Here is a 23,716-nt window from a genome sequence, read left to right as displayed (position 1 = left end):
GTAGCGTGATGCCTCCAGCTTTGTTCTTTTGACTTAGGATTGTCTTGGAGATGCGGGCTCTTTTTTGGTTCCATATGAACTTTAAAGCAGTTTTTTCCAATTCTGTGAAGAAACTCATTGGTAGCTTGATGGGGATGGCATTGAATCTATAAATTACCTTGGGCAGTATGGCCATTTTCACGATATTGATTCTTCCTATCCATGAGCATGGTATGTTCTTCCATTTGTTTGTGTCCTCTTTTATTTCACTGAGCAGTGGTTTGTAGTTCTCCTTGAAGAGGTCCTTTACATCCCTTGTAAGTTGGATTCCTAGGTATTTTATTCTCTTTGAAGCAATTGTGAATGGAAGTTCATTCCTGATTTGGCTCTCTGTTTGTCTGTTACTGGTGTATATGAATGCTTGTGATTTTTGCACATTAATTTTGTATCCTGAGACTTTGCTGAAGTTGCTTATCAGCTTAAGGAGATTTTGGGCTGAGACAATGGGGTTTTCTACATATACAATCATGTCATCTGCAAACAGGGACAATTTGACTTCTTCTTTTCCTAACTGAATACTCTTGATTTCTTTCTCTTGCCTAATTGCCCTAGCCAGAACTTCCAACACTATGTTGAATAGGAGTGGTGAGAGAGGGCATCCCTGCCTTGTGCCAGTTTTCAAAGGGAATTTTTCCAGTTTTTGCCCATTCAGTAGGATATTGGCTGTGGGTTTGTCATAAATAGCTCTTATTATTTTGAGGTACGTTCCATCAATACCGAATTTATTGAGCGTTTTTAGCATGAAGGGCTGTTGAATTTTGTCAAAAGCCTTTTCTGCATCTATTGAGATAATCATGTGGTTCTTGTCTTTGGTTGTGTTTATATGCTGGATTATGTTTATTGATTTGCGAATGTTGAACCAGCCTTGCATCCCAGGGATGAAGCCCACTTGATCATGGTGGATAAGCTTTTTGATGTGTTGCTGAATCCGGTTTGCCAGTATTTTATTGAGGATTTTTGCATCGATGTTCATCAGGGATATTGGTCTAAAATTCTCTTTTTTAGTTGTGTCTCTGCCAGGCTTTGGTATCAGGATGATGTTGGCCTCATAAAATGAGTTAGGGAGGATTCCCTCTTTTTCTATTGATTGGAATAGTTTCAGAAGGAATGGTACCAACTCCTCCTTGTACCTCTGGTAGAATTCAGCTGTGAATCCATCTGGTCCTGGACTTTTTTTGGTTGGTAGGCTATTAATTATTGCCTCAATTTCAGAGCCTGCTATTGGTCTATTCAGGGATTCAACTTCTTCCTGGTTTAGTCTTGGAAGAGTGTAAGTGTCCAGGAAATTATCCATTTCTTCTAGATTTTCCAGTTTATTTGTGTAGAGGTGTTTATAGTATTCTCTGATGGTAGTTTGTATTTCTGTGGGGTCGGTGGTGATATCCCCTTTATCATTTTTAATTGCATCGATTTGATTCTTCTCTCTTTTCTTCTTTATTAGTCTTGCTAGTGGTCTGTCAATTTTGTTGATCTTTTCAAAAAACCAACTCCTGGATTCATTGATTTTTTGGAGGGTTTTTTGTGTCTCTATCTCCTTCAGTTCTGCTCTGATCTTAGTTATTTCTTGCCTTCTGCTAGCTTTCGAATGTGTTTGCTCTTGCTTCTCTAGTTCTTTTAATTGCGATGTTAGAGTGTCAATTTTAGATCTTTCCTGCTTTCTCTTGTGGGCATTCAGTGCTATAAATTTCCCTCTACACACTGCTTTAAATGTGTCCCAGAGATTCTGGTATGTTGTATCTTTGTTCTCATTGGTTTCAAAGAACATCTTTATTTCTGCCTTCATTTCGTTATGTACCCAGTAGTCATTCAGGAGCAGGTTGTTCAGTTTCCATGTAGTTGAGCGGTTTTGATTGAGTTTCTTTTTTTTTTTTTTTTGAGACGGAGTCTCGCTCTGCCGCCCAGGCTGGAGTGCAGTGGCCGGATCTCAGCTCACTGCAAGCTCCACCTCCCGGGTTCACGCCATTCTCCTGCCTCAGCCTCCTGAGTAGCTGGGACTACAGGCGCCGCCACCTCGCCCGGCTAGTTTTTTGTATTTTTAAAGTAGAGACGGGGTTTCACCGTGTCAGCCAGGATGGTCTCGATCTCCTGACCTCGTGATCCACCCGTCTCGGCCTCCCAAAGTGCTGGGATTACAGGCTTGAGCCACCGCACCTGAGTTCTAGTTTGATTGCACTGTGGTCTGAGAGACAGTTGGTTATAATTTCTGTTCTTGTACATTTGCTGAGGAGTGATTTACTTCCAATTACGTGGTCAATTTTGGAGTAAGTACGATGTGGTGCTGAGAAGAATGTATATTCTGGTGATTTGGGGTGGAGAGTTCTATAGATGTCTATTAGGTCTGCTTGCTGCAGAGATGAGTTCAATTCCTGGATATCCTTGTTAACTTTCTGTCTCGTTGATCTGTCTAATGTTGACAGTGGAGTGTTGAAGTCTCCCATTATTATTGTATGGGAGTCTAAGTCTCTTTGTAAGTCTCTAAGGACTTGCTTGATGAATCTGGGTGCTCCTGTATTGGGTGCATATATATTTAGGATAGTTAGCTCTTCCTGTTGAATTGATCCCTTTACCATTATGTAATGGCCTTCTTTGTCTCTTTTGATCTTTGATGGTTTAAAGTCTGTTTTATCAGAGACTAGTATTGCAACCCCCGCTTTTTTTTGTTCTCCATTTGCTTGGTAAATCTTCCTCCATCCCTTTATTTTGAGCCTATGTATGTCTTTGCGTGTGAGATGGGTCTCCTGAATACAGCAGACTGATGGGTCTTGACTCTTTATCCAGTTTGCCAGTCTGTGTCTTTTAATTGGAGCATTTAGTCCATTTACATTTAAGGTTAAGATTGTTATGTGTGAACTTGATCCTGCCATTATGATATTAACTGGTTATTTTGCTCCTTAGTTGATGCAGTTTCTTCCTAGCCTCGATGGTCTTTACATTTTGGCATGTTTTTGCAATGGCTGGTACCGGTTGTTCCTTTCCATGTTTAGTGCTTCCTTCAGGGTCTCTTGTAAGGCAGGCCTAGTGGTGACAAAATCTCTAAGCATTTGCTTATCTGTAAAGGATTTTATTTCTCCTTCACTTATGAAACTTAGTTTGGCTGGATATGAAATTCTGGGTTGAAAATTCTTTTCTTTAAGAATGTTGAATATTGGCCCCCACTCTCTTCTGGCTTGGAGAGTTTCTGCCGAGAGATCTGCTGTTAGTCTGATGGGCTTCCCTTTGTGGGTAACCCGACCTTTCTCTCTGGCTGCCCTTAAGATTTTTTCCTTCATTTCAACTTTGGTGAATCTGGCAATTATGTGTCTTGGAGTTGCTCTTCTCGAGGAGTATCTTTGTGGCGTTCTCTGTATTTCCTGGATTTGAATGTTGGCCTGCCCTACTAGGTTGGGGAAGTTCTCCTGGATGATATCCTGAAGAGTGTTTTCCAACTTGGTTCCATTTTCCCCCTCACTTTCAGGCACCCCAATCAGACGTAGATTTGGTCTTTTTACATAATCCCATACTTCTTGCAGGCTTTGTTCATTTCTTTTTCTTCTTTTTTCTTTTGGTTTCTCTTCTCGCTTCATTTCATTCATTTGATCCTCAATCGCAGATACTCTTTCTTCCAGTTGATCGAGTCGGTTACTGAAACTTGTGCATTTGTCACGTATTTCTCGTGTCATGGTTTTCATCTCTTTCATTTCGTTTATGACCTTCTCTGCATTAATTACTCTAGCCATCAATTCTTCCACTTTTTTTTCAAGATTTTTAGTTTCTTTACGCTGGGTACGTAATTCCTCCTTTAGCTCTGAGAAATTTGATGGACTGAAGCCTTCTTCTCTCATCTCATCAAAGTCATTCTCCGTCCAGCTTTGATCCGTTGCTGGCGATGAGCTGCGCTCCTTTGCCGGGGGAGATGCACTCTTATTTTTTGAATTTCCAGCTTTTCTGCCCTGCTTTTTCCCCATCTTTGTGGTTTTATCTGCCTCTGGTCTTTGATGATGGTGATGTACTGATGGGGTTTTGGTGTAGGTGTCCTTCCTGTTTGATAGTTTTCCTTCTAACAGTCAGGACCCTCAGCTGTAGGTCTGTTGGAGATTGCTTGAGGTCCACTCCAGACCCTGTTTGCCTGGGTATCAGCAGCAGAGGCTGCAGAAGATAGAATATTTCTGAACCGCGAGTGTACCTGTCTGATTCTTGCTTTGGAAGCTTCTTCTCAGGGGTGTACTCCACCCTGTGAGGTGTGGGGTGTCAGACTGCCCCTAGTGGGGGATGTCTCCCAGTTAGGCTACTCAGGGGTCAGGGACCCACTTGAGCAGGGAGTCTGTCCCTTCTCAGATCTCAACCTCCGTGTTGGGAGATCCACTGCTCTCTTCAAAGCTGTCAGACAGAGTCGTTTGCATCTGCAGAGGCTTCTGCTGTGTTTGTTATTGTTTACTGTGCCCTGTCCCCAGAGGTGGAGTCTACAGAGACAGGCAGGTTTCCTTGAGCTGCTGTGAGCTCCACCCAGTTCGAGCTTCCCAGCAGCTTTGTTTACCTACTTAAGCCTCAGCAATGGCGGGCACCCCTCCCCCAGCCTCGCTGCTGCCTTGCCGGTAGATCACAGACTGCTGTGCTAGCAATGAGGGAGGCTCCGTGGGCGTGGGACCCTCCCGGCCAGGTGTGGGATATGATCTCCTGGTGTGCCTGTTTGCTTAAAGCGCAGTATTGGGGTGGGAGTTACCCGATTTTCCAGGTGTTGTGTGTCTCAGTTCCCCTGGCTAGGAAAAGGGATTCCCTTCCCCCTTGCGCTTCCTAGGTGAGGCGATGCCTCGCCCTGCTTCAGCTCTCACTGGTCGGGCTGCAGCAGCTGACCAGCACCGATCGTCCGGCACTCCCCAGTGAGATGACCCCAGTACCTCAGTTGAAAATGCAGAAATCACCGGTCTTCTGTGTTGCTCGCGCTGGGAGTTGGAGACTGGAGCTGTTCCTATTCGGCCACCTTGCCAGGAAGGAATAAAATTTATTTTAAAATAAACAGGCTGTTACTCTGCATAGTGAGAGTTATAATAATGACAATATTGTATGGTTCTTGTGTTTATTAAATAAAATAATACATTTAAACTCCTGGCACAGAGCAAGTGCTTTAACAGAGATTACTTAATGTTATTATTCGTTTGCATCCCTTTGTGTTGATGTTTATCACAATAAAAATGTGATAAGCCTTTACATTTCTTTTAACCTCACAGCAAGGCTAATCGATGTATATTGTGCTCTCTCTCTTTCTTTCCCTTATGTTCTTCCCTTTCTCTTAAAAAAAAAAAAAAACCAGATTATAAGGACTATGGGGATTATTGGAGAGGAGACTATGAAGTAAACGGGGTAGATGGCTATGACTACAACCGCGACCAGTTGATTGAAGATGTGGAACGTACCTTTGAAGAGGTAAGCAAGGAACTGTACACAGAAACAGCTGTGGGGCAGTGTATGGGAAAGAGGGACAGCGACTAAAGGCATTCTGGCTCATTCTTAACACATTGGTCAGCCATTCCCAGGCCTCATAAAGTTATGGAATATTAGAGTTTGAAAAGATTTTAGAGAATAATAGGACAGTCCTACAGATGATCAGAATTGCTCTGCTTTCCTCCTTCTTTCAGTCACTGACCATTAATTACCAATAGAAAGACTATAGGAATGAAATATTATAAGAAGAAATGGTCCTTTAGCTTATAAGTAGGAATGATCTTCTTGAGCTACCTGGGGCTGGCACTGTCTTCCTGTGTTAGCAGAGCTATAGACTTTGCTTCCTTCCTCAGGACAATTGATACTATTACTTTAAGCTAGTCTTCATAGGGAAGAGAGAGTTTTGTGAACAGAAATGTCCCACGGATGTTTTTCCTTCATTTTGGCCCCATGCCTCCCCTTTACCTGCACCTTCAAACTTCTAATGTGAGTTACCTTGTCACAGCCATAGTTTGGCAGAGCTATCAAAAATGGAAGTAAGATAAACAACTCCCCAAAAAGGAAATGGGGAGAAGACTTGAATAAGTACATCATCAAAGAAATGACACAAATGGCAAATAAGAAAATAAAAAGTTATTAGGGAAATGCAAATTAAAGCCATGATGAAAATCCCCTCCACACCCACCAGAATAGCTATGATTAAAAAGACGGACAATACCAAATATTGGGGAAAATGTGAGACGCTGGAGCCCTCTTACACTGCGGGAAGAAATGTAAAATGGGGCAGTCACTTTGGAAAACAGTTTGGCAATTTCTTAAAAAGTTAAGCACACACTTACCATGACTCTTAAGTTTCTATGTGAAATAAATGAAAACATATATCCTTATCCATAGAAACACATACACAAATGTTCATAGCAGCAATATTCATAATAGCCCCAAACTGGAAAACTCAGCTGTCCTTCAACTAGTGAATGGATAAACAGACTGTGATATACTCAGAGTGGCCAGAGATAGGAGTGGAACTGACTACAAGAAACCTTTTGTGGTTATAGAAATGTTAAAAAACTAGATAGTGGTGATGGTTTCCCAGTAGTTTTAATTTATTGAAACTCATGGAACTACACTCTTGAAAATGGGTGAATTTTATAGTATGTAAATTATACCTCAAACTAAAACAAAGGAAGGAGGTAACGATCTTAAAAATGAATATATATTTTTTGCATCTGCTTTTATTTTGGGACCTGTGTTCTCCCAAGTATGTTTATCGACTTATGCAGTAGAGTTATCATCAATATCTAGGAAGAAGGAATACTTTTAAATTTTCCAGAAATTTGAGAGAAGAAGAATTATAATTTGGTGAAATTCTACTTGTTTAAAGAATCTCCTATTTCTAGTGTTGTTGAATGGAAATTAGAATTGGTTACTCTTGGTCTTAAACTTTCTTCCTGGGCTTTTCAGATTAAACCATTATATGAACATCTTCATGCCTATGTGAGGGCAAAGTTGATGAATGCCTACCCTTCCTATATTAGTCCAACTGGATGCCTTCCTGCTCATTTGCTTGGTAAGAAGCCCATGAATTCTTCATGTACTTGGCTCTTTGTTATTTCTAACAATAAAATTGCCTTTTTGAGTGAGCCTTAACATAAAACTTTTGAAAAATTCTGTAAGTGGTAACATTGTAGAAATCACATTTTGAAAGCATTTTCTTCAACCAAAAGTCTATTTTAAACAATTCTCTATTGTATTACTTTTTTATACATAAAGAGTTATTATTTTGGCTGCAATTCAAATGATAAAGGGGTTATTTAAGATAACTAGAGAAAGAATTACAGGCTCAAATGAGAGTGGAAATGGGGAAAATAATTTTTAGTATTTAAGTTGGTTGGCTAAGCTCTTAAGGTGGAATTTGAGATTTTAGTATCATATCATCAGAGGAAAAAAGCTTGGTTGGCTGGGGGTGGTCGGGGTAACAGAAAGGTATAGCTTGGGCGAAAGCTTCCTAACTTCATTCTAGACCTCACCAATTACTTTTGCTGAAAAGTGCTTGGCTTGGAATCGCATGAGTGAAGAATGAAAGTGACCATCTTCTCCTCTCCCACCGCAGCAACTGAGGCCAAATAAAATATAAATATTTGAAAATTTCATGCCATGCATACATAGCATTTCTACTGTAGTCAGACTAAGTTGCAGGAAGCTAATCTCCTTCACAGCCAAACCTTGTGTCTGTTAGCAGGAGAGAATGCGGAGAAAGGACCTGTGGAGACTTTTAACTCTAAAGTAATGTGGAAATCCTTTCTACAAAGTCAATGGCAAGCATTATTTAGTAATTCAGTTTCTGCTTAAACCTGTCTGGTGTGATGGGATAATTTCTTCATTCCAATGCAGACTAATTTACTGCTACCTGGAACCAATGTAACACAATTCTACCTTATGTGGAACTTAAGCAACACCCCTCTGATGACTTCCGTTCATTAGTCTTATTTCCATGCTATGAGGTTACCCAGAATGTCAATTCCTATTCTACAAGATGACCTTCCAGATATTCATAAAGAACCATCATATAAGATACAGCATAGTACTTGGTGCAATACATTTTAGTGACTATTATTGTTATTGTCATATTTACACTGTTTTCTTTTGTCAAGTTAAATATCTTATACATTATCGACCATTCCTTAAAACCTCACTTTTCTATAATTGTTCTCATTTTGATGAACTGTACTTTGTCAATGTGCCTCCTCAGTTATCATGCTCAGAGATGAACAGTTACTCCAGACGAGGTTTGACCAACATAAAGAAAGACATGGTACCATGACTACCTTTGTTCTAGACACTATACTTCTATTGATTTAGCTCAAGGTCACATTTATGCTTTAGAAGCCAGGCCATACTGTTTGTTGGCTCATTTTTGGTCTTTTAGATGTGCACTGTGCTTTAGCCTAATGCCACATATATGTTTTTATGATGGTTAAGTTTTTCTTTAAAATTTAAGCATAGGACTTCACATGTATCAGTACTAAATTTTATCTTTTAAAATATAAGTTTATAGAGGTTTTTTTTTTTTTTTTTTTCAGATGGAGTCTTGCTCTATCACCCAGGCTGGAGTGCAGTGGCTGATCTCAGCTCACCGCAACCTCTGCCTCCTGGGTTCAAGCGATTCTCCTGCCTCAGCCTCCCAAGTAGCTGGGATTACAGGCTCAAGCCTCCACGCCCAGCTAATTTTTGTATTTTTAGTAGAGACAGGGCTTTGCCATGTCTCTACTATGTTGGCCAGGCTGGTCTCAAACTCCTGATCTCAAGTGATCTGCCTGCCTCAGCTCTGCAAAGTGCTGAGATTACAGGAGTATTCTTCATGAAGTTTGTTGCCCCATTTCTTTGGCACCAGGATTCTGGTCCCGCTCTTAGATTGACTTTTTCTAGATACATCTTCTTTTTCGTGGTCTCTGGCCTTGGAATACAACTTAACATTTGTTTGAGATGTTTACAAAGTCACCAAGTTAAGTACACGAATATAGGAATAAAAGTGGAATTTAGTTACCAGTTAGTAGAAGTTCCTGAATGATGATCTTATATGACCTCTTTTGAAGCCAACATTGGGAATTACTAACAGCTTAATTTGTAATATTTTGTACCATGGGTGGTAGATTATAGAAATCTCTTTCTAATTTACAGTATCAGTGATGGTCCATATATTTAATAAATTATGTCTACATTTCTGCTGCTTTGTCATATACTAACAGACTTTTTTTAAAAAATAGGTGATATGTGGGGTAGATTTTGGACAAATCTGTACTCTTTGACAGTTCCCTTTGGACAGAAACCAAACATAGATGTTACTGATGCAATGGTGAACCAGGTAGGAAAAAGAGCCCTTAAAAACTAAATCTAAATTCTCAACTTCATTTATTTTTATGTCATCCTTCTATTTTTATTTTTATGTGAAACCATGTAAATAAAAAATTTAAGCTAATTGAAATTTATTTCTTACATAGCTATATTTTCATGGAAAAACAGTTTACAATGGCCTCAGATACCTTGAATTGCAGGTGTAGTATTGATCTCATTGAAAGCTATTTAAAATGCAGATTACCTGAGTTTTCCGTTAAGCAGTAAGATGTAGAATTGTCAACTGGTTGGTATCACTCTTTCCAAAGTTTGTCATTGCTAAGTAACCAGCCAGTAATCTCTATGGATAGTAAAAACAAGAATATTATGAGGGGATTTTTGCATATTAAAAATTATTAGTGTTAAAAATATTACAAGAATCTTTAAAAACAATTTTAAGTAACACCTTTATTACTACTTTGGTTTAATTATTTAAATGTGCTGGGTTCCTCAAAACACAAGTAAGTACATAGCCCACAGACCCAATAAAGCAACTACACAGTCGAGACTACAAAGCAACCAGCTAACAACAGCATGACAGGAATGCTTCACCTAACAGATTGAGAGTGGCAAATTGGAGAGAAAAACAAAACCTAACCCTCTACTGTCTTTGAGACCCATCTCATGTGTAATGACTTGGGCTCAAAGTAAAGGGATGCAGAAAGATCTATCATGCAAATAGAAAACAAAAAAGAGCAGGGGTTGCTATTCTTGTATCAGATAAAACAGACTTTAAACCAACAACAGTAAAAAAGGACAAAGAGGGTCATTACATAATGATAAAGGGTTCAATTTAACAAGAAGACTTAACTATCCTAAATATATATGTACCCAACATTGGAATACCCAGATTCATAAACATAGCACTTTTAGACCTAGGAAAAGACTTAGACATCCAGAAAATAATAGTGGGGGACTTCATCACCCCACTGACAGTGTTATACAGATCACTGAGGCAGAAAACTAACAAAGAAATTCTGGAAATTCTGGACTTAAACTTAACACTTGACCAATTGAACCTAAGAGACATCTATAGAATATTCCACCCAACAACTATGGAATATACATTATTCTCATCTGTATACGAAACATACTCTAAGACTGGCAACATGCTCCGTCATAAAGCAAGTCTCAATACATTCAAAAAATTAAAATTATACCAAGCATATTCTCAGACTGCAGTAGAATAAAAATAGAAATCAATACCAAGAGGAACTCTCAAAACCATGAAATAACCTGGAAACTAAACAACTTATTTCTGAATGACTTTTGAGTAAACAATGAAATTAAGGCAGATATCAAAAAATTCTTTGAAACAAATGAAAACAGAGACACAGCATACCAACAGCATATCTGGGATGTGGCAAAAGCAATGTTAAGAGGAATGTTTATAGTGCTAAATGCCTACATCAAGAACCTAGAAAGATATCAAATTAATAATCTAACACCACACTTTAAGGAACTAGGAAAACAAGAACAAACTAATTCCAAAGCTAGAAAAAAAGAGAAAACTAAAATCAGGGCAGAATTAAAGAAATTGAGACCTAAAAAATCATACAAAGGATCAACAAAATGAAAAGTCAGTTTTTTAAAAGGATAAACAAGATGGAAAGACCTCTAGCTAGATTAACAGAGAAAGAGAGAAGATCCAAATAAGCACAATCAGAAATGACAAAGGTGACATTGCAACTGATCCCACAGAAATACAAAGGATCCTCAGAGACTATTACAAACACCTCTATGCACACGAACTAGAAAATCTAGGAAAAACAGATGAATTCCTGGAAACACACAACCTCCCAAGACTGAATCAGGAAGAAATTGAAACCCTGAACAGACCAATAATTAGTTCTGATATTGAATCAATAATTTAAAAACTTACCAACTAAAAAAACAAAAAAAGCCCTAGACCAGATAGATTCACAGCTAAATTCTACCAGATGTAAAAAGAAAAGCTGGTACTAATTCTACTGAAACTATTCAAAAAAATTGAGGAGGAAGTTTTCCTCCCTAACTCTTCTATGTGACAAGTATCATCCTGATACCAAAATCTGGCAAAGACACATGGGAAAACAAACTACAGGCCAATATATTTGATGAATAGAGACACAAAAATCCTCAATAAAATACTAGCAAACTGAATCCAGCAGCACATCAAAAAGTTAATTCACCATAATCAAATAGGCTTTATTCCTGGGATGCAATGTTGGTTCAATATATGCAAATCAATAAATGTGATTCACCATATAAATAGAATTAAAAGCAAAAACCATATGATTATCTCAATAGATGCAGAAGAAGCATTTGATAAAGTCTAACATCCTTTCATAATAAAAATCCTCAACAAACTAGGCATTGAAGGAACATACTTCAAAATAATAAGAGCCATCTATGACAAACCCACAGCCAACATCATACTGAATCAGCAGAAGCTAGAATCATTCCCTTTGAGAACTGGAAAAAGTCAAGGATGCCCACTTCATCACCCATATTCAACATAGTACTGGAAGTTCTAGCCAGAGCAATCATTTAAGAGAAAGAAACAAAAAGCATCCAAATAAGGAAAGAGGAAGTCAAATTAGCTCTCTTTGCTGATGATATGATTCTTTACCTAGAAAACTTTAAAGACTCCTAGATGTGATAAATGACTTCAGTAAGCGGGGGCATACAAAAATGAAGGCACAGAAATCAGTAGCGTTTCTATATACCAAAAACTGAGAGCCAAATCAAGAACACAATCTCATTTACAATAGCCACAAAAATTAAAACATCTATGAATACATCTAATCGAAGAGATGAAAAATCTCTACAAAGAGAAGTACAAAAAACTGCTGAAAGAAATCATAGGTGACACAAACAAATGGAAAAACATCCCATGCTCATCGATTTGGAAGAATCAGTATCATTAAAATGGCTATACTGCTTAATGCAATCTACAGATTCAATGTTATTCTTATCAAGTTATCATTATTTTTCACAGAATTGGAAAAAGCTACTCAAAAATCCATATGGAACCAAAAAAGAGCCTGAATTGCCAAAGCAATCCTAAGCAAAAAGAACAAAGCCAGAGGCATCACATTACCTGACTTCAAACTATACTACAAGGCTACAGTAACCCAAACAACATGGTACTAGTACAAAAACAGACACATAGACCAATGGAACAGAATAGAGAACCCAGAAATAAAGCCACACACTTACAGCCATCTGATCTTTGACAAAGTCAACAAAAATAAGCAATGGGGAAAGGACTCCCTATTCAATAAATGGTGCTGGGAAAACTGGCTAACCATATATGGTTATGCAGCTTCACTTTTTATTCTGCAGTGGACTTTTCCCAGGAGTATGTTACGTATGCTAAAATGTTCATTGCATTGCTTCTTACAGATTTAAAACTATTAACAAGCAAAGGCTCAGCAATACACAAATAGCAAATTATGGTGCAATTATCTGAGGAAATTTTATAAGGCAAATAGAAGTATAATTAGGTATTCTACTCAGAAATGTAGAATTTTAGTTGAATGAACAAAAATACATAATTTATAACTATAATATCATTTCATCAACAGAAGGGAACACAGATAATTTTTTTTTTTTTTTTTGAGATGGAGTCTCACTCTGTCACCCAGGCTGGAGTGCAGTGGCATGATCTCCGCTCACTGCAACCTCCGCCTCCCGAGTTCAAGTGATTCTCCTGCCTCAGCCTCCTAAATAGCTGGGACTACAGGTGCACACCACTATGCCCAGCTAATTTTTATTTTATTTTATTTTTTATTTTTAGTAGAGACGGGGTTTCACCATGTTGGCCAGGCTGGTGTCCAGCTCCTGACCTCGTGATCCACCCGCCTCAGCCTCCCAAAGTGCTGGGATTACAGGTGTGAGCCACCGCGCCTGGCCTGAGAATTTTTTAATTTAAATTTAAATTTTAAATTCAAGGAGTTCACGTGCAGGTTTGTTACAAGGGTATATTGTGTGATACTGACGTTTGGGCTTCTGTTGGTCCTATCAACCAGATATGAACATAGTACTCAATAGGAAGGTTTTCAAACCTTGCTGCTCTTCTCTTCCTCCCTCCTTTTGGAGTCCCCAGTGTCTATTGTTCCCATCTTTATGTCTATATATACCCAAGGTTAGCTTATAAGTGAGAACATGTGATACTTGGTTTTCTGTTTCTGCATTAATTTACTTAGGATGACAGTCTTCAGCTGCATCCATGTTGCTGCAAAAGACATAATTTCATTATTTTTATGGCTGTATAGTATTCCATGGTATATATGTACCACATTTTATTTATTTATTTCTTTGGGTTGATTCCTTGTCTTTGCTATTGTGAATAGTGCTACAATGAACACCCGAGTGCAGGTGTCTTTTTGGTAGGACGATTTATTTTCCTTTGGATATATACACAGTAACGGGATTGCTGGGTCGAATGGTAGTTCTATTTTTAGTCCTTTGAGAAATCTCCAAACTGCTTTCCATAGTGGATGATCTAATTTACATTCTCACCAACAGTGCGTACGTGTTCCCTTTTCTCAGCAGCCTCGCCAACGTGTTATTTTTTGACTTTTTAATAGTGGCCACTCTGACTGGTGTGAGATGGTATCTCATTATGGGTTTTGATTTGCATTTCTCTGATGTTTTGAAAATATTTTCTCCCATTCTGTAGGTTGTCTGTTCACTGCATTCTGTAGGTTGTCTGTTTACTGCAATTCTGATTGTGCTTATTTGGATCTTCGCTCTTTCTCTGTTAATCTAGCTAGAGGTCTTTCCATCTTGTTTATCCTTTTAAAAAACTGAATTTTTATTTTGTTGAACCTTTGTATGATTTTTTAAGTCTCAATTTCATTAATTCTGCCCTGATTTTAGTTATCTCTTTTTTTCTAGCTTTGGAATTAGTTTGTTCTTGTTTTTCTAGTTCCTTAAAGTGTGGTATTATATTAATTTGATATCTTTCTAGGTTCTTGATGTAGGGATTTAGCACTATAAACATTCCTCTTAACATTGCTTTTGCCACATCCCAGATATGTTGTTGGTATGCTGTGTCTCTTTCCATTTGTTTCAAATTGCTGTACAGCAGTTTTTTAGTTTAATTAGGTCTCACTTGTCAATTTTTGTTTCTGTTGCAATTAGTTTTGAAGACTTACAAATTCTTTGCCCATGCCAATGTCCAGAAGAGTTTTTCCTAGATTTTCTTCTGAGATTTTTATACTTTGAGGTCTTGTGTTTAGGTCTTTATTCCATCTTGAGTTAATTTTTGTATATGATGATTGGTAGGACTCTAGTTTCATTCTTCTGCATCATACTTCTATTTGCTCAGGTAAATGATTTGCCCAAAGTCACAAAGACAGTCATTGGCAACTAAGGATTGAACTCAGAACTCCTAATAATTTCAGCCTGGTTTTCTATTCATTCATTCATTGTTCATTCAGCAGATGTTAACTGTATTTCCTAATCTACACTGTTTTGGTATAGGTTCATTCTACTTAAGAATGTCATACTCATCAATACCAATTGCCTGACAGTAAGTCCTTAATTTTTAAACCATCTATAGGCTCATATCCTGTTTCTTATTCCCAGGGCTGGCAAAGGAGAGAAACCAGACTTGACTGTCTTTGGGATCAGAGGAAGTTTTCTGTTACTAAAAGTGATTCATAGACTAGCTGCCAATTACACAAACTTAGCTCACCTAATGTAGGCCTTATCTCCTAAGCAGGCTTGGTCAGCTCCTGAGACTTGTTACCAGAAGAGTTTTCTGGGTGGCAGATGCCTACTGCTGCCTCTTTTTAGTCCCAGAACACTGTGAAAATTTGGACTTCATACAGATCATGAAGCCAAGGCCCAACTACCCATTGGCTGCTAGGCCACATCTGGGCCTTTTTGATTCCAAAAGCCTATGCCTTCAGGTCCACCTTATAGTTTATGTCTTCCACCAAGTCTAATACAGGGCCTTTCCCCTTGAAGGAGATCAATCAACGATTGTTGGCTTGAGTAGAAAAGTTGTGTTTTTACTTGGAATATAAAAAATAAAACCAAGAAAACGTTATCAATAATCATACTCAGTCTACTGTTCACATTTTCATGTACTACCTCATTAAGTTGCTCATATATTCTACTTTTTTACTTACTATTAAATTGTATTTTATAATATCAATTAAAATTCTCAGATTAAAAAATTTTATGGATACATACTAGGTATGTGGGATACATGAGATGTTTTGATACAGGCATGCAATATATAATAATCATATCATGGAGAATGGGGGCATCCACCCCCTTAAGCATTTTTCCTTTGAGTTACAAATGATCCAATTATACTCTTTTAGTTATTTTTAAATGTACAATTAAATTATTATTAACTATAGTTACCCTGTTGTGCTATCAAATAGTACACTTTATTTTGACAGGATCTCACTCTGTCACCCGGGCTGGAATGCAGTGGCACGGTCTCAGCTCACTGCAACCTCTACCTCCTGGGTTCAAGCAATTCTCCCACCTCAGCCTCCCAAGTAGGTGGGATTACAGGTGTGCCCCTCCATGCCTGGCTAATTTTTGTATTTTTAGTAGAGACAGGGTTTTGCCATGTTGGCCGGGTTGGTCTCGAACTCCTGGTGTCAAGCAATCTGCCCGCCTTGGCCTCCCAAAGTGCTGAGCCACCACACACAGCCTCATTCTTTCTATTTTTTTGTACCAATTAACCATCCCAACCTGCCCCTGCCACCTTCCCACTACTCTTTCCAGCCTCTGGTAACCATCCTTCCACTCTGTATGTCCATGAGTTCAATTCTTTTGGTTTTTTAGATCCCACAAATAAGTAAGAACATGTAATGTTTGTCTTTCTGTGCCTGGCTTATTTCACTTAATATAATGACCTTCAGTTCCATCTATGTTGTTGCAAATGACAGGATTTCATTTTTTTTTATGGCTGAATAGTATTCCATTGTGTATGTGTACCACATTTTCTTTATCCATTCATCTATTGATGGACACTTAGGTTGTTTCCAAATCTTGGCTATTGTGAATAGTGCAACAAACATGCAAATAGTGCAACAAACATATCTGTTCAAAATACTGATTTCCTTTCTTTTGGGTATATACTTAGCAGTGGGATTGTTGGATCATATGGTAGCTCTATTTTTACTTTTCTGAGGAACCTCCAAACTGTTTTCCATAGTGGTTGTACTAACTTACATTCCCACCAACAGTGTAGGAGGGTTCCCTTTTCTCCACACCCTCACCAGCATTTGTTATTGCCTGTCTTTTGGATCTAAACCAAAACATTTTTCATAAATATAATTTGGGTGGCTGCACATTATTCTGTTTTTCAAAGGTATCATTATTTAACCATTCTGATGGTCGTTTCAACTTTTTTCTCTATTAAAAGTAATTCTCAGTGTAATTGTTGAATCTAATTTCTGATAATTTTTTAGGTTAGTTCCTTAGAGGCAGCATTACTGAGACAAAGAAAAAAATTTCAAATGCTATCCATATGTGTTATCAAATTGCCTTTTGGAAAGGTTATGCCAGTGTATATATCCAACAGAAATAATGCTGCTATTTTAAAAATTACATTAGCAGTTTTTCCATTTTAAAATTTTATTGTAAATTGACAATTTATTATTGTCAATTTATATATTTATGGGGTACAAGGTGATTTCATGATTTATGAATACAATGAAAAATAGTTAAATAAAGCTAATTAACATATCAATTACTTAACATACTTTTTTTTGCAGTGAGAACATTTGAAATTTACTCTCTTAGCAATTTCAAAATGTACAGTGTTCTATTATTAACTATATTTACTATGCTGTGCAATAGATCTCAAAAAAATAAAACCAACTTATTCATCCTGTTTGAGACTTTGTACGCTTTGACCATCATCTCCCCATTGCCCCCACCCCATAGCCTCTGTAACCACCATTCTACTCTCTGCTTCTACCAGTTCCATTGTTTTAGATTCCACGCATAAGTGAGAACAAGTGGTGTTTGTTTTTCTGTGCCTGGCTTATTTAATTTAAGAATGCAGTTGTTTTGATGCTGGAATTAATACTGTTCTCTTTTCCCAGGCCTGGAATGCACAGAGAATATTCAAGGAGGCCGAGAAGTTCTTTGTATCTGTTGGTCTTCCTAATATGACTCAAGGATTCTGGGAAAATTCCATGCTAACTGATCCAGGAAATGTTCAGAAAGTAGTCTGCCACCCCACAGCTTGGGACCTGGGGAAGGGTGACTTCAGGTAGTGGGGCTGATACTTACACAACTGATACTAAATGGGAGACAACAGAGGCAGGCTGAAGTTTAACTTGAATTCTTTCTCTGCTTTTCTGAGCACAGAAAAGATAAGTTAACTCTCCTTGAACTAAGGCTGGGAGTCCAGGAGAGCACATTTGGGTTTTCCCAGGAAAAGAGGATTGCCAGCAGGCTCTAACTTGAACCTTAGGACCATCTGCTTTCTTTGAAATATTATGCATCCATTGGCATTGTATGGTAATGGGGATGGTTGTATCCATATCAGGAAAGATTTGGTGCTAAGATTTTTGGAAGATGGACATGTGAATCACACATTGATCTTCCCCTCCATGTTTCACTCTTGTGAGTGAGACAGAATAGGTGAATAAATAAGCTTGGATCGAAGGGAGAAAGTGGTACATGTCATAAGAGAGACACAGGGCATGCCTTATGGAGAATCAGAAGAAAACTGACCACACTTGCAATAGGAGATAGGATTAGACCGTGCTTTACAAGTGGGATTTGAATTAGGTTTGGAAAGACAAGAAGGATTCAGATACACAGAGTTGGGAGGAGGACCCAAGCTGTGAGAACAGCAGGATCAAATACAGAGAGGCAGGACCTGACCTGTGTATTGAAGTCGGCAAGTTAGGCTAGAATGAGAAATAAGTTAAGGAGGGTTTGTGTAATGTGGCAGAATGAGCACAGGCTTCGGAATCCTAGGTGTGTCACTTAATGACTATGCAACCTTGGACAAGGTCTTTAACTTTCTTTGGTTTCGGTTTCCTTATTTTATAAAGTAGAATAGTAACTCCCAGGTTGCAGGCTTGTGAGAGCCTTAGGTTGGATTCCTTAGCTTGAAAAGGAGATCGTTTCACAAATGCTTCATTGAGGAGAGCTCTGAGGCAGAGGGGAATGAGGGAAGCAGGCTGGGACAAAGGAGGGAGGTAAGGAAGGATGTGATCTTTACTGGAAACTCAGCCTCAGCCTTATCCCATGAAGTTCTTTGGAGCATAACTTGAGCCACAGACTAGGCCACACCTCAAGACAAGGGCACTAGCCTTTTATGTTAGGCAGTCTTTGACTGTGGACTGCCCCAGAGTATGGGGGAGCATTTGGTCAAAGGCAGTGAAGGGAGCAGCTGTTGGCCCTTATCAGCTGTGACTCCGGCAGCTAGGAGATGGTGGATAAAATCTCGGCAGGTCCCCACCAGCATTGACTAGGATAGGGATTGGATCTACAATCCTTTTCTGTAAAGGGCCAGAGAGTAAATAGTTTAAACTTTGCAGATCGCTGTTGCAACTACTCAGCTCTGCCCTTGTGACATGAAAGCAGCCATAGACAATACACAAACAAATGGATGTGGCTGTGTGCCAAAAAAAATTTATTTATAAAAACAGATGGTTGGCCAGCAGGCCATAGTTTACTGATGCCAGTGAGGCTTAAAAATGAGAAAGTATAAGTAAGTTTTCAAGCACAGAATCTTACATACAGTAGGCAGTAAATATATAGTAGTTATTTTTATAATTATTTCAGAAGAGAATAGAGAGAAACCAAATTAGAAAAGTAGGTTGGGGTTGTGAAAAGAAAGTAGATTTACTGAGCATAAGATGAATACATAATTGAATATTTCCTTACCTTCCCCCTTTCTCTTGGAATGCGTGGATTACCATGCCCTCCCATTATCCCCTCCAGCTCACTTTTCTCCTATAAATATTGAAGCCCTCAAAATTATTTTTGGAGAAAGGCACAAACCACAGACTGTTTCTATAAATTCTGTGTTCTTTTCTTCTGGGCATGTTCTTAACCTTGGCAAAATAAACTTGTGAATTGATTGAGACCTATCTCAAATAGTTTTTGGTTTACAGGGTCATATTGGTGTATAAAAGGTGGCTGAGTCTATTCTTGAGCAATGAGGAGGCCTCACAGGATATTGGAGGGGGTGGTGACATGATCCAAGTGGTATGAAATAAATTTGGGAATCTACTGAATAATGACCCCTACACCCACCTGAATGAAAATGCTCTTGCTAAGTTAAAAAGGACCACCATCTCATTGCCAAATGCAGTTCTTATCCCATTGGGCTATAGCAGCATTAGACAAGATTTACGAGTTGTCTTTCAAATGCTTTTTTTTTTTTTTTTTTACCAACTTCCACATTGTCATACTTTTCCAGATTTCCTTGAACCTCTCTGACTGTACTTTCTCCATCTCTTCTGAATAATCTTCCTCTCCCTACTCCTTAGGTACTTGGACCTTCTATAGGTTTATCTTTGGTCCTCTTTTCTTGCACTCTATCCCTGCTCCATGGCCCATCATATCTACTTCCCAACTTACATGCTAATGATTCCCAAGTTTCAATTTGCAGCCCCTTCTACTATTTCTCTATCCTGGCAATACCAAACAGCTTGCAGTGTCCTGAATGCCACGTTTCCATCCCTCTGCCCCTAAGCCTTTCTCATTGAGCACTAGGAACGTCAAGTTCTGTGCCTTCTCCCGGGCAAACTCCTGCACATTGATTAAGGTCCAAATTGCTCATTGCATCCTCAGTCATGCCCTTCTTGGTGCTTCTAGAGGACTGTGCCTATGTTCATTCATTTTTATGCTCAAGGCTGTGTGTACTGATCATTTATAGAGTACTTGCCTCAGAGTTCTTGTAGCAGAGAACTCTGCTTATCTGTCTTCCTGGTAGTCTATGAGCAAGAGAACAGGATTCAGCAGTGCCTATTGCTTTATATTGAGCAACTAGTACTGTTTCTAGGACATAAAAGGTGGGTACTCAAGATTCACTGGTGAGGCCGGGCGCGGTGGCTCAAGCCTGTAATCCCAGCACTTTGGGAGGCCGAGACGGGCGGATCACGAGGTCAGGAGATCGAGACCATCCTGGCTAAAACGGTGAAACCCCATCTCTACTAAAAAATACAAAAAACTAGCCAGGTGAGGCGGCGGGCGCCTGTAGTCCCAGCTACTCGGGAGGCTGAGGCAGGAGAATGGCCTGAACCCGGGAGGCGGAGCTTGCAGTGAGCTGAGATCCGGCCACTGCACTCCAGCCTGGGCAACAGAGCAAGACTCCGTCTCAAAAAAAAAAAAAAAAAGATTCACTGGTGAATAAATCTTGGAAAGATGATTCATGCTACCAAAACCCCATACAACTCCACTGTAATTGTTAAATGAAAGTCAGTGAGATTCATTTTCATCTTGCCCATTTTCATGCAGGATCATTATGTGCACAAAGGTGACAATGGACGACTTCCTGACAGCTCATCATGAGATGGGGCATATCCAATATGATATGGCATATGCTGCACAACCTTTTCTGCTAAGAAATGGAGCTAATGAAGGATTCCATGAAGCTGTTGGGGAAATCATGTCACTTTCTGCAGCCACACCTAAGCATTTAAAATCCATTGGTCTTCTGTCACCTGATTTTCAAGAAGACAATGGTATGGACATTTTCTCATGGGTTGTTTTGGAGGTTCTTTAATCTGATACGGGCAAAGGTATCTAATATCTTATGTAGGAAATATTTACTTTTTGCGGCATAAGGTATAAGGTATTTACGGGTAACTGGAAATTACTACTGGTGAAAAATGTTAAGTATATATCAGAACATGTCAACTTTCGGTTTTGTATTATTGAAAAGGGAATAAGAGAGGTAACTGAATGAATGGACTTGGGATCCTGTGAAACATCTAACAGAAGTTTGTTTTTTTTTTTCTTAAAGATGATGAAACAGTCTCACAGAACTGAAATGGCTTGTCCAGTTAGTGTCTGCATTCTAACTAGACCCCTCTGGTTGTAGGTAAAAACTTCCCAAAACTTTAGAGTTGGAATAGATTCTAAAAACCATTCTATAGAGAAGTAAACTGAAGACAAGAGAAGGAAAGTAGCCTGAAGTCAAAATGCAATGTAGTGGCGGAACCAAAACAAGAGCCTTAATCTGAAGCCTTTTCCATAATACTATGCAAAGCAAAGTATAGCTTTAAATTTTTGAATTCTTAAAGAACAGGTGGTTTAATATCAACATTAGAAGGGATTGAAACATTTTGTTCATCCTGCTGAAGCGTGAATTTCCCCTGTAACATCCCCTTAAATCTGTGCTATCCTTCAACATTTCTGCCTGAGGCAGCCCATTTCCTTTTAGATGGCTTGGACTTGATGGAACATGACAAATGTTCAGGAGATGGAATTTCTTCAGTGAGGATGCCATGGCTTTTGCTTCTTCCTCATAAAAGGAGGACAAATAAAGCCTAATACCTTCTTCTCTTCCATGTATTCTCTCCTCTAATTTTAGTTATTTGTGACATAAAGATCAGTTCCTCTGTCTGGAGCATTTGGTCGATGAGATCAAGGTCATGAGCTCCATCCTTGAGTAGACAATTCACTTTGCCTTGATCTCTGGTTCCAGATCCTTGGTGATCCCACAAGGGCCTGGGAGTAGGCCAGCGTAAAGCCTGTCATCATGTTTGAAATAGTTACTGTAAGCATAGTCCTAGTGGCTTACAGGCCAGTAGCAGCATCCTCCCATGACGAGAGTAACAAAGGTAGTTAACAGTAACCACACCTGCTTCCTAATTTTAAAATATCATTAATTCAAGTCAATGAACAGATATTTTATTATTTTAAAATATTCCCTGACAGCAGGTAAAAATGGTTGATGACTGTTTCTTAAGATGGTATTAGATCAGTGATGAAATAATCTGTACAACAAACCCTGTGACATGAGTTTACCTATGTAACAAACCTGCACACATACCCCTGAACCTAAAATAAAAGTTTTTCTTTTTTAAAGATGGTATTAGACATGATTAAACCACTGGTTTGGAAAACTCCTGCTTTTTTTCTTGATTCTGCCCCGATTTGTGAATAATGTTAAATAAATTCCTTTATTCCTTCCATTCCTCCCTCCCTCTTTCTTTCTTTCTTCTTCCAAACATATTTATTGAGCACATACTGTGTGCAAGACATTTTTCTAGACACTAGAGACACAGTGATGTGAAAAGTAGGTAACATCCCCTGCTTACATTTCAATACATTTCCTTTGTACACTAGAGATGAACTCCACTGCCTCTTTATGTCACTGATAAAGGATAAAATGAAATAACATGATTTGTTAAAGCCTTTTAAATTCTTGGTAAGGAAGATATCCTTATATTTAAAGTACATTGTACTTTCCACCATCCAGTGGATAGTGCCCTCCTGGGGGGCTCTTTTATTTCCCCTCCCTGATTTACAGGCTTTTCACTGAATCTGTTTAGCATTTGTTTATTTAACAAAGACTCACAGAAGGCATCACATAGCAGACGTGGGACTAGGTTATACAGTCTTAAATGAGACATTAACAGTCACTGACTTCATGGAGCTTTCCAGAATAAACAGTGTGACTGGGAAAGTGGATGAAATAGCTCTAATGAACTCTGATAAGAGGTATTTAAGGGAGGAAACCGAAACTAATGAAGAAAATGAGGATTAGAAGTAACTTTGGGTTTTTATTTACCCATTCTGTTCCAGAGTTTCAATGTACTCCAAATCCCTTAGCTGAGAAAATAAATATATACATATTATTATGTATACTGTCAGTTTTTCCCATGTATCCTTATAGTAAGTATATCTTGAGGAACAATATTTTGAGGTTAGGAAAATTATCTTTAACACAAAACATCCACTGTCATCTTCATCGTAATATTTATCCATTTCCATTCTACTTTCAGAAACAGAAATAAACTTCCTGCTCAAACAAGCACTCACGATTGTTGGGACTCTGCCATTTACTTACATGTTAGAGAAGTGGAGGTGGATGGTCTTTAAAGGTGAAATTCCCAAAGATCAGTGGATGAAAAAGTGGTGGGAGATGAAGTAAGTCAATGAATATGTAATCAGTAAAATGTTTTCTAATGAGTTTGCTGTGTATTTAAAAGCATTTGACTGGCGTGTACACACACACACACACACACACACACACACACACAGAGGCACACATTAACTAACTCCTTTTGGTATTTTTAGTTTGTTATATTTTATATTTTAGTCTCCATTTGGATGCCATCTCCTCAGATAAAATTTCCTTGGGTCAGGTGACACTACTTCATACTCTATATTCTTAAGTATTGGCTTACTCATTAAACTATGATATTATGTT

The 23,716-nt window shown here is 38.6% G+C and overlaps 1 protein-coding gene across 3 annotated transcripts in view; it reads left to right on the top strand.

Moving 5' to 3' along the window:
• Positions 1 to 23,716, top strand: part of ACE2 (angiotensin converting enzyme 2) — a 53,411-nt gene that overhangs the window by 15,247 nt on the left and 14,448 nt on the right. For all 3 annotated transcript variants that reach the window (XM_077987963.1, XM_015126958.3, NM_001135696.1), the window contains 6 exon segments: positions 5,327 to 5,439; positions 6,919 to 7,024; positions 9,222 to 9,319; positions 17,415 to 17,584; positions 20,794 to 21,020; positions 23,289 to 23,433. In XM_077987963.1, the coding sequence (XP_077844089.1) occupies positions 5,327 to 5,439; positions 6,919 to 7,024; positions 9,222 to 9,319; positions 17,415 to 17,584; positions 20,794 to 21,020; positions 23,289 to 23,433 (859 nt within the window).

The sequence above is a fragment of the Macaca mulatta genome, chromosome X, assembly GCF_049350105.2.
Source record: "Macaca mulatta isolate MMU2019108-1 chromosome X, T2T-MMU8v2.0, whole genome shotgun sequence".
Taxonomy (NCBI): Eukaryota; Metazoa; Chordata; class Mammalia; order Primates; family Cercopithecidae; genus Macaca; species Macaca mulatta.
This window is presented reverse-complemented; position numbering and strand designations above follow the sequence as displayed.